General features: G+C 42.0%; 1 protein-coding gene across 6 annotated transcripts in view; it reads right to left on the bottom strand.

Moving 5' to 3' along the window:
• Nucleotides 1-17,159, bottom strand: part of taok3a (TAO kinase 3a) — a 143,981-nt gene that overhangs the window by 88,172 nt on the left and 38,650 nt on the right. For 5 of the 6 annotated variants that reach the window (XM_078226985.1, XM_078226988.1, XM_078226989.1 and 2 more), the window contains 2 exons: nt 11,907-12,015; nt 2,122-2,355 (listed from right to left, as the gene is read on the bottom strand). In XM_078226985.1, coding sequence (XP_078083111.1) covers nt 2,122-2,253 — 132 coding nt within the window. In that variant the 5' untranslated portion in view covers nt 2,254-2,355; nt 11,907-12,015. Of the gene's footprint in view, nt 1-2,121; nt 2,356-11,906; nt 12,018-17,159 lie in introns of those variants that run through there. The other variant, XM_078226987.1, reaches the window with a different exon arrangement.

The following is a 17,159-nucleotide window of genomic DNA, read 5'->3' as shown; positions in this document are numbered from 1 at the left end:
ATTTTTACCTTGCGAACCCTCTTCTACCAACAAGTTCGCAGATGGCACCACGGATGGGAGGTTATTATAGGGGCTCTGTTTATTTTTCAGTGGCAGATCTTACTTTTCTAGCCATCTTATTTAATTTAGACTACAGTTAGCTTAGGTTTTGGCCATCGTAATATGTAGCTCTAGGCCTGTATGCGGTATCTGAAATCCAAAACATAATTAGCCCCGAAGGTTTCGTAAAAGTGAAAATCAATTTTGTCCTCAACAGCGGACTCTAGTATTTTTCTTGCCACTGACGTTGGACTGATAAATTTGTTACCAATTTTACCCCTTTTTTTCATTAACACTTGCAATCCTCTGGCTTATGGTACAAATCCAATATTCAAGAACGACTGAAGGTCATCACTTATTAGTACAGAATTTGAGTGATGCTGAAAAAAAATACACATCATCTAAGCTTGTACTTAGTGGATCATATCAAACAACATGGCCCTTTATCTGTTTGCAACAGGCAAAGCCCCAACCATACCCAACCTGCTGGTGCTTGCAAAACTCAAAACATTCCATGTAAATCCATGATTGGACAGCACCTCGTAAACAATCCTGATTGTGCTAAGAATTACACGAGAACCAATTGAAGATTGCCAGTTGGGATCACAGTGTGGCTCACTTACCCATTTAAAGTCACATATTCACTCACAGGGCCTTGTCCTTTGTAGGTAGAAGGAACATGTGCACACTTTTTCATCTAAACAAAAGCTTAGGGAACAATAAATACTTGGGCAGGTCATGTTTGACTAATTTGGTGGAATTCTTTGAGAACATTACATGTGCAGTGGACAATGGGGAACCTGTGGATGTGGTGCATCTGGATTTCAAGAAGGCACTTGACAAGGTGCCACATCAAAGACTGCTACATAAGAAAAAGGTGTACAGTGTTACGGATAATGTATTAGCACGGATAGAGGATTGGTTAACTAACAGAAAGCAAAGAGTGGAGGTAAATGGGTGTTTTTCTGGTTGGTGATCAGTGACTAGTGGTGTGCCTCAGGGATCAGTGTTGCACCGCAATTGTTTACGATTTACATAGATGATTTGGAGTTGGGGACCAAGTGTAGTGTGTCAAAATTCGCAGATAACACTAAGATGGGTGGAAAAGCAAAGTGTGCAGAGGACGCTGAAAGTCTGCAAAGGGATATAGATAATCTAAGTGAGTGGGCGAGGGTCTGGCAGATGGAGTACAATGTTGGTAAATGTGAGGTCATCCATTTTGGTAGGAACAACAGCAAAATGGACTATTATTTAAATGGTAAAAAATTGCAGCATGCTGCTGTGCAGAGGGACCTGGGTGTCCTTGTGCAGGAATCTCAAGGGGTTGGTTTACAGGTGCAGCAGGTAATTAAGGCGGCAAATGGAATTTTGTCCTTCATTGCTAGAGGGATGGAGTTTAAAAACAGCGAGATTATGTTGCAGCTGTATAAGGTGCTGGTGAAGCCACACCTGGAGTACTGCGTACAGTTTTGGTCTCTTTATTTGAGAAAGGATATACTGGCACTGGACAAGCAGAGTGGCCTATTACTGCTCCTATTTCATATGCCCATATGTACAAATATTTGTATGCGTCCTAATTCAATAACCAGAATTATGAACAGTATTCCACGTGGGATTTGGCCAATGTCTTGTGTCAGAACCTCTTCAGATATGTACGCCCTTCTGCTATTGCAAACTAGTATCTCATTTTCTTTTTCAACTAAGAATCAAACATTGTGGTGGCTGTTTCATAGATGATCAATGATCAATTATGAAGTGAAATTGATCAAATTATATTTCCTTGAAATGATGGTTACCCACCTTATTCCTCTGTAAATTGAGCACCACTGACAGAGAATGCAACAGCTAGTCTGAGAGAGACAGACAAGAGAAAGGGGCATGTGAGCAGATAAGGAGACAGAAAAGGGAGTGCAGGTGCATTGTAGTGGCGTATCTTTCAGGTCCTTGCAGGATTAATGAGTTGTAAACAAATTAGTATCATTCACCATCACCATAAATAACTGACAGTTGCAAATTCGGTGCTTAATTTGGCATTTCAAAGCATACTATTTTATGGATAGGTTTAAGCAAGCTCTCACTTACAAAATAAACAGCTCCAAAGCTTCCATGTCCAATTTCATGCAGGTCAACAAACAGTTCCTCTGGGTCCTCTTTAAAGAATAGTTCTGAAACATCTGGATCTCTCGCTGCCCCTTTACGTGTTGAAGATGGCATTCTTGCCAATCAAAGCCTTGGAATGGTTAGTGTTGGATTCACAAATTTCTCCCTTCATCGACAAATGATCCTTTAAAAACAGCAGCAACTGCAAAAGGTGACCTAAACAATAAGAGACAATAACAAACAGTGCAACATTTCAGTTTACTTGATTTGCTTTCCATAGTGTAGTTAATTATACATTCATTTTTGACGAATGACAAGTATTCCAAGAATCAACATGACATGAGTGAAAACGAGTGTGCATTATACTCCAGGAATGCATCAATTAAAAACATAAAAATACATCCACAAGCTTCTTGCCCTCTGTTCAAAACAGTTATCTGCTGCCAGTCACTTGTCATTAACAGTGACTTCAGGTCCAGCCTCCATTTTCTTGACTTCCCTTCAAGTATTCCACTGCTGACCCAGGAAGGCCACTCCAAATGATGCAAATTTCTCCATGGTTAAGTGCTCCAGCACAAGGATACATCTAGGCAAGTGCATTAAGATTACTTCCAAGTAGCTGGGGTCAGATCATTAGGGCTTTCTCCCATCTGTGGGAGAATGTCCAATAAGATTCTAAGCCTTTTTAAAAAAAAAGTTTCATACATTTCAAGTAATTCAGCAGAATGCCTTTGCATTTCTCATGTTAAGGAAATTAAGACAACTCATCCAGAATACTCAACTAATTCATCACAACTAGCAATTAGTTCTGAATATTCAAATTTGCAGCAGTGTTGTTGAGCAGACACCTGAGTTTCCATAGATCACTCTTTTTCTCTAATTTAAAGACAAGTGGAGCCACAAATTTAACTTCGTGCTGTCAACTCATAGGTTTCAAAAATTCAAAGTATTTGAAACTTATTTATTAGTGTCACAAGTAGGCTTACATTAACACTGCAATGAAGTTACTGTGAAAATCCATTAGTCGCCACACTCCAGTGCCTTTTCAGGTACACTGAAGGAGAAATAGCATGGCCAATGCATCTAACCAGCACGTCTTTCGGACTGTAGGAGGAAACTGGAGCACCCAGAGGAAAGCCACGCAGACACGGGGAAAATGTGCAGACTCCGAATTGACAGTGATCCAAGCCAGGAACTGAACCCAGATCCTGGTGCTGTTGAGGGAGCAGTACTAACTACTGTGCCGCCCAAAAGTGCAATTATGAACACCAATGTTCATTTTTATTATGCCAAAACTGACAATATATGAATAGCAGCAGTGAGAATACATGTTACAAAGCTGACTCTTGCGAAATGTGTAGATGAGCAGCAGTAAGAAACTGTGGAAAAGGCCCAAGTGACTTAGTTCACTGAGCATGGTGAGTGAGAACTGTAAGGTGTGCAGAATGAGGTGAAACAGTTGCGGAGGGAAATGGCTGCTGCAAGGAAGAGCCCAAGTGAGAATGCAGCGGGGCCTGAGAAGAGTTGTTCAGCACCAGGGTCTGAGACATGTTTTAGGTGTGGGGGAGAACGTTCTCAAGAGACGTGCAGGTGCAAGAATTTTATCTGCTTCAGAAGGGTCACCTGCAAGTTAGGTGTACAGCGAAGCAGGCTGCACAGAATATTGCCAAAAAAAGAGAAACCATTAATATAATCCCTGTAAATAAGGATTCAAAGGCTTATACACTCATTCAATTCCAACTCAGCAACATAACTTCTATTCAGATTGTACGGCTGCCCCCCTGGTGATACTGGCGCTGCGGCCACTATTATCAGTGAAAACATATTCAAGCATCTCCAAAAGAGATGACAGTCCTTAAATCTTGGCTTTTATGAGCATGAATTGGTGGCATATACTGGATAGACATGAAGAATATTGGATCCAACCATGGTGCCCCCGGCATGGTGATTGAAGGACAGAGGCCCAGTCTGTGGGACGAGACTGGTTAAAACAAATAAAACTGGACTGGCTGGAAATATTTAATGTCCAGGATGGAGAATTCCAAGAACTCCTATGAAAATATGAAGAAATATTCCAGCTGGAACTTGGTGGAATAAAAGGAATTAAAGCTAAAATGTACTTAGACTCAGAGGTTAAATAGAAACTGGGATAAGGGCAAAGAAAGGAAAGAGTTCACAGAAGCGTGTTCAAGAGAATTTTCTGCAGCAGTATGTTTCCAGTCCAACAAGAGGCACTGATTGCTTGATTCTTAGGAAAGTAGATCAAGTTTTAGTAGGAGCACGTTTAGAGGACAGTGATCATTGTATCATGACGTTTAGCTCGGAATGGATTTGGGCCAGGAATCAGGCATTAGCAGACAAAACTGTAACTGAACAATGAGTTACCCTTATATAGAATGCTTAATCAAGTCAAGATATATTCCCACAAGTAGGAAAGAGATGGCATACAATTCCAGGCCTCCCTGGATGATGAAAGAGATGGGGATTAAGATGAAGCAAAATAAGTATGCTCATGGTAGACGCCAGTTAGATAATACAATTGAGAACCAGGCCAAATTCAGAGGGGAATCAAAAAGCAAATAAGAGAAACAAAGAGTATTGAAAGATGCGGGCAGCAAATATAAAAGGGAATCCAAAAGTCTCCTGTGAGCATATAAATAGTAAAAAGGTGACAAGAGTCGTCGTGGGGCCAATTCAGGAATTTACGCATGGAGGCAGAGGCATGGTTGAGGTATTAAAAGAATACCTATTACACCAGTCTTCATCAAGGAAGATGCTATCCAGGTCATGGTGAAAGAGGAGATTTAAAATTGATAAGATGGTGGCATTGGATAAGCAATATGTACTTAAAGTTGATAAGGCACTCGGACCAGATAATTGCAAAATTAGGATCCTGTTCAATGGGTGTACCAATCACTACAGGCCAGTCAATTTAACCTCAGTAGCAGGAAAGCTTTTAGAAATGATAATTTAAGACAAAGTTAATAGTCACTTGGAAAAATTAATGGGTTAATGAATGAAAGCCTGCGTGAAGTTAATGGCAAACTGTTTTTAACTACTCTAACTTGCTTGAGTTTTTTGATGAGGAAACAGGGAAGGTTGATAATGGTAATGCTGTTGAAGTGGTGCTCACCAACTTCCAAAAGTATATTGATAAAGTGGATCTACACCAGGAATTAATGATTAACAGGCAAAACTGTTGCTTTCAAGTAAAGATAGTTTGTTAAAGAACTATATTTAAAAGTGAAGAGTAAAGTTTATTTATTAGTCACAAGTAAGGCTTACATTAACACTGCAATGAAGCTACTGTGAAATTCCCCTTGTTGTCACACTCTGGCACCTGTTCGGGTCAATGCACCTAACCAGCACATCTTTCAGACTGTGGGAGGAAACTGGAGCACCCGGAGGAAACCCACGCAGACACGGGGAGAACGTGCAGACTCCGCACAGACAGTGACCCAAGCCAGGAATCGGACCCAGGTCCGTGGCGCTGTGAGGCAGCAGTGCTAACCACTGTGCCACCATGCTGCCCCTTTTCAGTCCTTATTTAGTTCAAGAACTCAGACTTGTCAGCAAGTTAAAGCTCATGGGACAAAAGGGACAGTAGCAGCATGGATAGGAAATTAGTTGAGTGACAGGAATAAAGTAGGGGTGAGCTATTGTTTTTCAGACCGGAGGAAGGTTTATAGTGGAGTTCCCCAGGAATCAGTGTTAGGGCCCACTGCTCTTCTTGGTATATATTAATGCCCTAGATATTGGTGCAGATAGAACAATTTCAAAATTTATGATAAGATGTCTGCAAGTATTATGAACAAAGATAGTGTAAAATTTCAAAAGGACTTGGACGGGTTGGTGGAATAGGCAGACAATCAACAGGTGAAATTTAATGCAGAGAATTGTGAATTGAAAATTCATTTTGCTCAGAAAAACAGAGCCATGATATAAAATCAAGGGCACAACTCTAAACGGGATAGAGGAGCAGAGGGATCTATATTATATATAAGTGGCAGGGCAGGTTGAGCACAGAGGTAACAAAGCATATACCAACATCGGCATTCACCCAGCAATGTAGGGAACTGCCCAGGTATGTCCTGTACACAAAAAGCAGAATAAATCCAACCCAGCTAATTACCCCATCAGTCAACTATCTATCATCAGTAAAATGATGGAAGGGGTCATCAACAGTCTCATCATGCATACTTGCCTCGCAATAACCTGCTCTTCGACGCTCAGCTTGGGTTCCTCCAGAGTCACTCAGCTCCTGACTTACAGCCTTGGTTCAAACATGGACAAAAAGCTGAATTTCACAGGTGAGGTGAGAGTGACTGCCCCCGACATCAAGGTGCCCTAGCAAAACTGGAATGGAATTGGGCTAAAACATCTGCTAGTTGGAGTCATATCACCTCATTTCCAGGGCATCACTGCAGGAGTTCCAGGGGGGAGGGGGGGGGTGGAGATATAGCCACATAAATACTGTGGCTACAAGAGCAGGTCAGGGGCTATGAATCCTACGGCAAGTTACTCACTTCCTAACTCCCTAGTTTGTCCACATTTACAAGGCACAAATCAGGAGTGTAATGGAATACTCTCTACTTGCCTGGATGAGTGCAGCTCCAATACCACCATCCAGGATAAACCAGCTCACTTGATTGGCACTCCCTCCACCATCATTGAACAATGGCAACAGCACGCACCATCTACAAGTTCTACCTGCAGGAACTTACCAAGGATCCTTAGCCAGCATCTTCCAAACCAAGACCAGTATGAGTTGCAAGGACAAAGGCAGTAGACACATGGAAACATCATCTGGAAATTGCCCAAGTCACTCACCATCCTGACTTAGACATATATTGCCGTTCCTTAACAGTCACTGGGTCAAAACATAGAACTGCCTTCCTAACAACACTGTGGCTGTACCTACATCAGAGGCGTAGCAGTTCAAAAGGCACCTCACCACCATCTTCTCAAGGGACAATTTGGTAATAAATGCTGGCCTAGCCTCCGATGTGCACATACCATAAATTTTTTTTAAAAATCAACCAAGGGGGCAGATTGCACAAATGCAGTATAAAACACTGGTTTGGATTCAACTCGGCTTCTACATCCAGTTCTGGGCACCACACTTTAGGAAGAATGTGAAGACATCAGAGAGGGTGCAGAAGAGACTCATGAGAATGGTTCCAAGGCAGGATGTAGGAAAACTGGAGGTCAGGACTGCTCTCCTTGAAGAACAGAACGTATAGATGAAATCTGATGGAGGTATTTACGATCACAAGTCTGGACAGAATAGATAGGGGAGAAACTGCTTCCGTTGGAGAAAGATTGAGGACCAGAGAGCAAAGATATACGGTAAATGGCAAAAGAAGCAATGGCAACATCCACGTATTAAGTGGTTAGGATCTGAAATGCACTGTGTGGGGGGAAGGCAGAATCATTTGAGGTTTTCAAAAGGAAATCATTATCTGAAAAGGAATAATTTATAGGGCTACAGTGGTACGAGGTGAATTGCTCCTTCAGAGGGCCTGCACAGACACGACTGGCTGAATGGCCTCCTTTGTATGCAATCATACAAAGGTTCTATGATTGTATGATTTGTACATTCAGTTTCACCTGTTTTTTAACTACTGCTATCCCAGTTGACATGGAACGCTAGATACCAACATGTTGCACTGGAGGTTAGTAATATGTGGTTTCACAGGGGGATTGTCACACAGCTCTGGTTTGCTCCATTCATTATTTACCGAATGCAGAACCGGATAAATTCTCAACCTGAGTAAGAGTAGATTATGATGACAACAAACCCAACTACGTTGGGATAAAGGAAAGATTTGCGACATCAGTCCAAAAAAACAAACACATGCTTTTCAGCATGAATAGGTAAATGATTTTGCGTATCTCAAATTCCAAGGCAGATCTTCAACATATTCATTCAACGATCTCCAACTGAAAAGGGATTGAAAAACAGAGACAGGTTGTTCTGCACCACCAACTTGTTCACCTGAACCTTTGCCACTCCTTCTTTATAAAAAATAAATACTATTTCAGGCAAATACTGACCCAGGTGTAGCCATGCCAATTTATAAGAGACTGAGGCCACATACTGACTGGGTAGAATGCAATGGGCCTCGTGTCTGAGTTCACCCACTCTAACCCCTATCGATGTTGCAGAGTTGTGACCGTCCCAATCTTTATCTGGAATAAGGAACTTCAGTTAGAGAAGAAACTGGAAAGGGTAGGATTTTTCTCTTTGGAGCAGAGAAAGTTATAAAGTAGCCAAAGGGGTTTTGGTAAGAGTAAATAAACTGCTGACATGTGGGTGAATATGATGTGGATACTTGATGTCTGTGTCGACTTGATTATGTGTCTCTGTGCACTGTTTGAGAGCACATTTCCACTCCATCTGATGAAGGAGCAGCGTTCCGAAAGCTTATGGTATTTGCTACCAAATAAACCTGTTGGACTTTAACCTGGTGTTGTTAAAACTCTTACTATGTGGGTGAATAAGCAGAGCTCACAGTTTTAAAATCATTTATCTAAATGACAAATCTGGAGAAATGAATTCACTCAAAGTTGGCAGGATTCAGAACACTTCAACTGGAAGATCTTGGAATCTGATTCCACAAACAACCTTCAACGACAGTTGGGACAGGTAATCGAGAATCAGAAATGTGCAGGATTATGCACAAAAAATGAATTGCGGAATGAACACAGCTGTTATTTCAAAGAGCCAGCACAACCACATCTAGTCGAATAGCCTCTTCTGTACTGCAGGTATCGATAACACCTTTCATGACAAATATTTGCCATGTTACCAAATCCAAAAAATAATATACATATGCTTTGGGAGTACAAATTATCAAACTAGTCTGTACATATATTTAAAAGATAGATAGATGTCAATAACATGAGATAAATGCAAATTTGATGTATAGCTGATACCCATCTCGATAGGTTTACCCCTTCAGTCTCATAGAAATCATATACTGAAAAGAAAGCTCGCTGGCGCATACAAGCCCCAACACGCTCATCAGTACTGAATCATTTACTGCCCTAACTGGACATTCCAGATGGACAAGATTTTTGCTGGTCCTGCCTGCTTGAATGACTTCAACATTTGTTATTAATTTTGTTTTTAAAGCATTCCTATTTTTTTTTGTTTGAGGTAGATAAAATACATTTTTAAATTATTCATAATAAAAGTAGTAAGATAGGGTGTAAAACAGAATTGTTCCCAGTTTTAGAAAGAATAAGTTTCATTCAAATTTATTAATATTCTTCTTCCAATAGCTTAATGGATAAAGATATTGCCAGTATAGAGCTCAGTCACAAAAAAGAGAAGGTCCAAGGTTCAACTTCTAGTCTCAGTAAGTTGCGATAATTAAGGTGCTACATAAGGAACCACTTCTATCAACATGCCTTCGCTCAGAAAGGTAGCAAAATACCTATAGCAAGATTTTGAGACTTCATATGAGAGAATTAAAATAACAAGAATAGTTTTCAGAATTCTCCTCCTTATCCATTTTTTTAAATTTTCCATGGGATATGAAAGGCTTCCATTCAGGCAGCATTCCACTCTCTCCAAATGATATGGGCAACATTCAAATCTGCCAGCATATTCATGAAACAGTTTTCTGAGATGGTTGTTGTTAATAAAGGTTTCCATGTGCGCTGCACAAACTAACGCTGCGATTCGGCGGCACAGTGGTTAGCACTGCTGCCTCATAGGGCCAGGGACCCGGGTTCAATTCCGGCCTCAGGTCACTGTCTGTGTGGAGTTTGCACGTTCTCACTGTGACTGCATGGGTTTCCTCCGGGTGCTCCGGTTTCCTCCCACAGTCCAACGATGTGCGGGTTAGGTGGATAGGCCATGTTAAATTGTCTGTTAGTGTCAGGGGGATTAACAGGGTAAATATGTGGGATTACAGGGATGGGGCCTGGGATCGCTGTGGTGCAGGCGAGATGGGCTGAATGGCCTCCTTTTGCACTGTAGGGATTCTGTGACTCAAGCTGCAAGTTGTAGCATTAACCCCATGTCAAAAAGCTGAAAAACAATCCGACTCATTCTTCTTCCAATAGCTTAATGGATAAAGATATTGCTCTGTTCTATTTTAATCCATCAAGCTTAACTTTTCTTCAAGCTACTATTACCTAGCATTTTCTATAATTTCTTCTTTTCTATATTCCTCATTCAAAACTTGCACTAAGTTTTGGACATAAAATAAAATCAACTTTAAAAAGTGTGATTTAGTTAATGACAATTTTGCTGAGATCATTTTTCATCCAAACACAATGAATGTGACTGCATCTGACATGTTAAAATACAAGAACATACAAGTATATTTACTGGTTACAAATACAGGTAACAGCATGAACAAATCTAGTTTTAAAACAAGAAATGTAATGCAAAACCTTGTACTCCAAGTACAGCGCTGAGAACCACAAGTCTCAAATTTTAGCAAAAGAATTTGATTTTTGATACCAACTGGATTTGTATTAAGCATGGCAATTTTATCAAAAGCAGTGGGAAATTGAACTAATTTATTTTATTTGCCACAAGTAGGCTTACATTAACACTACAATCAAGTTACTGTGAAAATCCCCTAGTTGCCACACTCCAGTAATAGGGTACACTGAGGGAGAATTTAGCATAGCCAATGCACCTAACCAGCACGTTTTTCTGACTGAGGGGAAACTGGAGCACCCGGAAGAGACCCATGTAGACACAGGGAGAATGTGCAAACTCCGCATGGACAGTGACCCAAGCCAGGAAACGAACCCAGGTTCCTGGTGCTTAGAGGCAGCAGTGCTAACCACATGGGAATATGATAGGAATACAACTTTCATGGCACTTTTTTAGAGTAACAATTTAGAGTAACACCATCCACCAGGTACACGGTACATACTCTTACAACTCGGCCAACGTTGTCTGTCTGATACGCTGCAGGAAAGGATGTCCTGAGGGACATTGGGGAGATCATGCAGACGCTACAACAATGGATGAATGAACACCGCTTGACAATCACCAGGCAAGAGTGTTCTCTTCCTGTTGGGGAACACTTCAGCGGCCACGGGCATTCGGCCTCTGATCTTCGAGTAAGCGTTCTCCAAGGCGACCTTCAGGACACACGACAGTGCAGAGTCGCTGAGCAGAGATTGATAGCCAAGTTCCGCACACATGAGGACGGCCTCAACTGGGATCTTGGGTTCATGTCACACTAACCCCCACAACTTGTCTGGGCTTGCAAAATCTCATGAACTGTCCTAGCTGGAGACAATACACATCTCTTTAACCTAAGCTTAACCCTCTCTCCACTCACATTGTCTGTACCTTTAAGACTTGATTACCTGTAAAGACTCACATTCCAACAATTATTTTGTAAATTGAGTTTGTGTCTTTATATGCCCTGTTTGTGAACAGAACTCCCACTTACGTGATGAAGGAGCAGTGCTCCGAAAGCTAGTGGCTTGTGCTACCAAATAAATCTGTTGGACTTTAACCTGGTGTTGTGAGACTTCTTACTTCTTTAGAGAACAGAGTTATGGGCGTGGAACTATCAGGTGTTTGCTGGAGCAATATAGTGCCAATAAAACCTACAGTAATTCAGCACACTTCCAAGTATAAGGATTGAAATGTTTCAATATATAGCACATGAAAATATACTGAAGTTGATCTTCAATAACATTGAGCTTAAAGTTTCTGATCTCTGGTAATTTTGTTCCAGTCCTCATTTCTGTCAGGAAATTTCTTTAAGTTAAGCAAAACATACCTTTCAAAATGATTCACTAGAATATTTTGCTTCAGCCCCTGCATATCAGGGTCATATTGTGTTCCTTCGATGGTCTCTGTTCTTGGAACTTGCAGTTTGCTCAAAATACCTGTAAAGAGAAAACCTTTTTTAAAAAAGAATGCAACTCCGGCTCATAATAGCAACTCTAAAACAGTGTTCAGTGCTGCAGCACAAAGTTGATTGTGCACCACATCTAAAATTGGCTGTAGCTTCTAACATCCCTTAATTTAGTAACTGGAGCAGCATCTTGTCATTCATTGATGGCAGATAGCAATCTGAGATGTCCAACATAATTTTAGTACACTAAAGAGTTCTTTCCTATCAGATTAAAACACTTTCAAAAATGAAATGGCCAGAAGGAAATGAAACCAAACCAGTTCTCCCACATGTTGCTCGTTAGAATTTTTTCCCTCCCCCTATGATTTCATAACATTTCATTTAACACTCCCCATTCCAAAAGTAATATTTGGTTCCATAGAATATGGAATTAGCTAGTGGTATTTGCTACCAAATAAACCTGTTGGACTTTAACCTGGTGTTGTTAAAACTCTTACTCCATAGAATATCTGCAGTGCAGAAGTGGCCATTTGGCCTATCAAGTCTGCACTGACACAGTGTCTTACCCAGGCCCTCTTCCCCCGCCCTATCCCCGGAACACCATGCCTTTCCCATGACTAATCTATCTAACCCAAAGGGGAATTTAGCATGGACAATCCATCAAATCTTGGACTGTGGGAGGAAACTGGAGCACCCTGAGGAAACCCACACAGACAAAGGGAGAATGTGCAAACTCCAGACAGTCACCCAAGGCCAAAATGGAACCCAGGTCCCTGGAGCTGCAAGGCAGCAGTGCTAGCTACCGTGTCACCCCATTTTAGTCTGAACCGGATTAGGAACACAGTAAGGAGTCTAACAACACCAGGTTAAAGTCCAACAGGTTTATTTGGTAGCAAACGCCACTAGCTTTCGGAGCGCTGCTCCTTCGTCAGATGGAGTGGAAATCTGCTCTCAAACAAGGCACAGAGACACAAAATCAAGTTACAGAATACTGATTAGAATGTGAATCTCTACAGCCAACCAGGTCTTAAAGGCACAGACAATGTGAGTGGAGGGAGCATTAAGCACAGGTTAAAGAGATATGTATTGTCTCCAGACAGGACAGCCAGTGAGATTCTGCAAGTCCAGCAGGCAAGCTGTGGGGGTTACTGATAGTGTGACATAAACCCAACATCCCGGTTTAGGCCGTCCTCATGTGTGCGGAACTTGGCTATCAGTTTCTGCTCAGCGACTCTGCGCTGTCGTGTGTCGTGAAGGCCGCCTTGGAGAACGCTTACCCGAAGATCAGAGGCTAAATGCTCGTGCCCGCTGAAGTGCTCCCCCACAGGAAGAGAACAGTCTTGCCTGGTGATTGTCGAGCGGTGTTCATTCATCCGTTGTCGTAGCGTCTGCATGGTTTCCCCAATGTACCATGCCTCGGGACATCCTTTCCTGCAGCGTATCAGGTAGACAACGTTGGCCGAGTTGCAAGAGAAGGTACCGTGTACCTGGTAGATGGTGTTCTCATGTGAGATGATGGCATCCGTGTCGATGATCTGGCACGTCTTGCAGAGGTTGCTGTGGCAGGGTTGTGTGGTGTCGTGGTCATTGTTCTCCTGAAAGAGATCAGCCTTCAGGAGAACAATGACCACGACACCACACAACCCTGCCACAGCAACCTCTGCAAGACGTGCCGGATCATCGACACGGATGCCATCATCTCACGTGAGAACACCATCTACCAGGTACACGGTACCTTCTCTTGCAACTCGGCCAACATTGTCTACCTGATATGCTGCAGGAAAGGATGTCCCGAGGCATGGTACATTGGAGAAACCATGCAGACGCTACGACAACGGATGAATGAACACCGCTCGACAATCACCAGGCAAGACTGTTCTCTTCCTGTGGGGGAGCACTTCAGCCGGCACGAGCATTTAGCCTCTGATCTTCGGGTAAGCGTTCTCCAAGGCGGCCTTCACGACACACGACGGCGCAGAGTCGCTGAGCAGAAACTGATAGCCAAGTTCCACACACGAGGACAGCCTAAACCGGAATGTTGGGTTTATGTCACACTATCAGTAACCCCCACAGCTTGCCTGCTGGACTTGCAGAATCTCACTGGCTGTCCTGTCTGGAGACAATACACATCTCTTTAACCTGTGCTTAATGCTCCCTCCACTCACAGTGTCTGTATCTTTAAGACCTGGTTGGCTGTAGAAATTCACATTCTAATCAGCATTCTGTAACTTGATTTTGTATCTCTGTGCCCTGTTTGAGAGCAGATTTCCACTCCATCTGACGAAGGAGCAGCACTCCGAAAGCTAGTGGCGTTTGCTACCAAATAAACCTGTTGGACTTTAACCTGGTGTTGTTAGACTCCTTACTGTGTTTACCCCAGTCCAACGCCAGCATTTCCACATCCTGATTAGGAACACAATTGTTCCTAAAATTAAAGACAATACAACATTTGTTGTAATTATCAACTCATTATTAATAACACGAGAGGAGGTATGTGAGCCACAAACCACAGTTAACCATTTTGAAAGGGTCAGAGGGAGAAAAATAATATAGAACTCTAAACATGTACTCATACATACATGGAGTGGAGGCATGAACCTTGCCTTAGTGATTTTGAAAGTTAGGAATAGTTAAAATAGGCCAGCCTTTGTTTGTCTTCAAACCCAAGACTGCAATGAGTCACTTGTTTCCCTTACTCAAAGAGTTAAATTTCAACTCAAGCTATAGTGAAATCAGTTTGAAATGAGAACATTCTAGGGCAATTAGGGATGGGCAACAAATTCTGGCCGCACCACGGCACTCATATCCGATTAAACAATACAAGAAAAACTTGAGAAACTTGTTCATTTCAAATAACTCATCTTTTGGTACGGGCACAGTCAGTCAAGATAAGACACCCAACCATGCATTACATTGCAAAAATACTGAAACAACACTGCATTGAGGTCAGAGTAGGTTGTAGGTATTTGAAAAATCTATACTATCCTTCAATCGTTTTCCACAAATACACCTATCAAGAGTAATGAAGAGAACATTTATAATAAACTGTTTCAGTCACCACAGCAACATGGATTTGAATTTTGTTTGGAAATGAGGACAGGGTGAAGGGACTCTTGTGTTTGCACGAAAGCAAATTGGGTTGTATAACCAGTTTAATGGGTTTAAGCCCCACTACAAACTCAAGTTATCTGCCAATTTCAGTTTCCTTGCACCAAACTTCATAAGATTTAATAGGGTGCAGAGGCAAGGGGAAGAGAGAGAAAAAAATGGACAAAAGTAGAAAAAATGAAAACAACTTGTTTTATAGAACATCCTTCAAAATCTCAAGTCGTTTCAAAGTCACCTTACAGCCAACGAAACATACTTTAAAATGTCGGGTATTGAGGTAGCCAATTTCCACATAGTAAATCCACATAAATAGAAATGATAAATGGTCAAATCGTCTGTTGGTGGCAACGGGTTAAGGATTAAATGCTGGCCAAGACACCCAAGAACTCTTCGTTCTTCTGAAACTTTCCACAGGTTCTTTACCATCCACCTCAAAGACTTCAGAGCTTTAAAAGTTCATCAATAGTTGTCACTGATGATGCATTACATGCTGAGAACTACATTCACTTAGACATTAGGATGTCAAACTGGATTATCTACTCAAGTTTCGGGAATGGGGCTTGAACTCAATGAGTTGACTAAATAAGAGTACGACCGCAGAGCCTTAAAAAGGCAGCAGTCAATTCATCTTCTGCAATTTGATACAATACTATAAATTGCTCAATACCACTTCTATAAAAAAAAAGTAATTTTGAAGAGCAAAAATTAAACGTAATGGATAGTAAACGTTGAAGCCCACAACATTTAAGAAAGGACAGTGGCAGAATGAACACAAACCTGGCTAGGGACAGAGCACGGAGAGTATGGCAAACAGTTGTATTTCAGCTTGTTGGAAACATATAGTGGTGCCTCTTGGGGTTGGTATTAAGACCATTGCCCTTTCTTACATTAATGACCTGGACTTGGGTAGAGACAGTGTAATTTCAAAGTTTTCCAAAACTTGGGTGATGAGAATGGCAGTAGATTTCAAAATAATATCGATAACATAAAAATACAAGAAATGAGGAGGAGTGGAGTGGGCTATTTGACCTCTCCAGCCTGTTCCGCCATTCAAAAAGACAAGGCTGATTTGATTCTGGCCTTAATGCCCGTTCGCTGTCTGCCTCCCCTAACCCCCAACTCTAGTGAGACGAAAAATCTGAATAGATTCAAGGCTGAATGAGTCAATGACCCAGCCTCCACTGCTCTCTGGGTTAGAAAACTCCAAGGATTAACAATTGTCAGAAAAATTCCTTCTCATCTCAGTCTTAAATAGGAGACGCTCATTTACTCTGGCACTGTACTCCATGAGGGAAACACCCTCTCAGTATCCAATCTGTCAAACCCCTCAGAATCTACATTTTCAATAAGAGCACCTCTCATTTTTCTAAGCTCCTGTTTTTAAAGTTTATTTATTAACACCGCAATTAAGCTCCTGTGAAAAATCCCCTGGTCGCCACACTCTGGTGGCTGTTCACTGAAGGAGAATTTAGCATGGCCAACGCACCTAACCAGCACGTCTTTCAGACTGTGGGAGGAAACCGGAGCACCCGAAGGAAGCCCACACAGACACAGGGAGAACGTACAGACTCCGCACAGACAGTAACCCAAGCCGGGAATCGAACCCATGTTCCTGATGCTGAGAGGCAGCAGTGCAAACCACTGTGCGATGATGATAGGCCCAATCTGCTCAATGTTTCCGAATAAGACAAGCCCTTTATCCCAGCAATCAGCTTAGAACATAGAACATAGAACATAGAACATTACAGCGCAGAACAGGCCCTTCGGCCCACGATGTTGCACCGACCAGTTAAAAAAAAACTGTGACCCTCCAACCTAAACCAATTTCTTTTCGTCCATGAACCTATCTACGGATCTCTTAAACGCCCCCAAACTAGGCGCATTTACTACTGATGCTGGCAGGGCATTCCAATCCCTCACCACCCTCTGGGTAAAGAACCTACCCCTGACATCGGTTCTATAACTACCCCCCCTCAATTTAAAGCCATGCCCCCTCGTGCTGGATTTCTCCATCAGAGGAAAAAGGCTATCACTATCCACCCTATCTAAACCTCTAATCATCTTATA

This window comes from Mustelus asterias, chromosome 13, assembly GCF_964213995.1.
Source record: "Mustelus asterias chromosome 13, sMusAst1.hap1.1, whole genome shotgun sequence".
Lineage (NCBI taxonomy): Eukaryota > Metazoa > Chordata > Chondrichthyes > Carcharhiniformes > Triakidae > Mustelus > Mustelus asterias.
The sequence above is the reverse complement of the archived record's forward strand: the minus strand, read 5'-3'. Positions and strand labels throughout refer to the sequence as shown.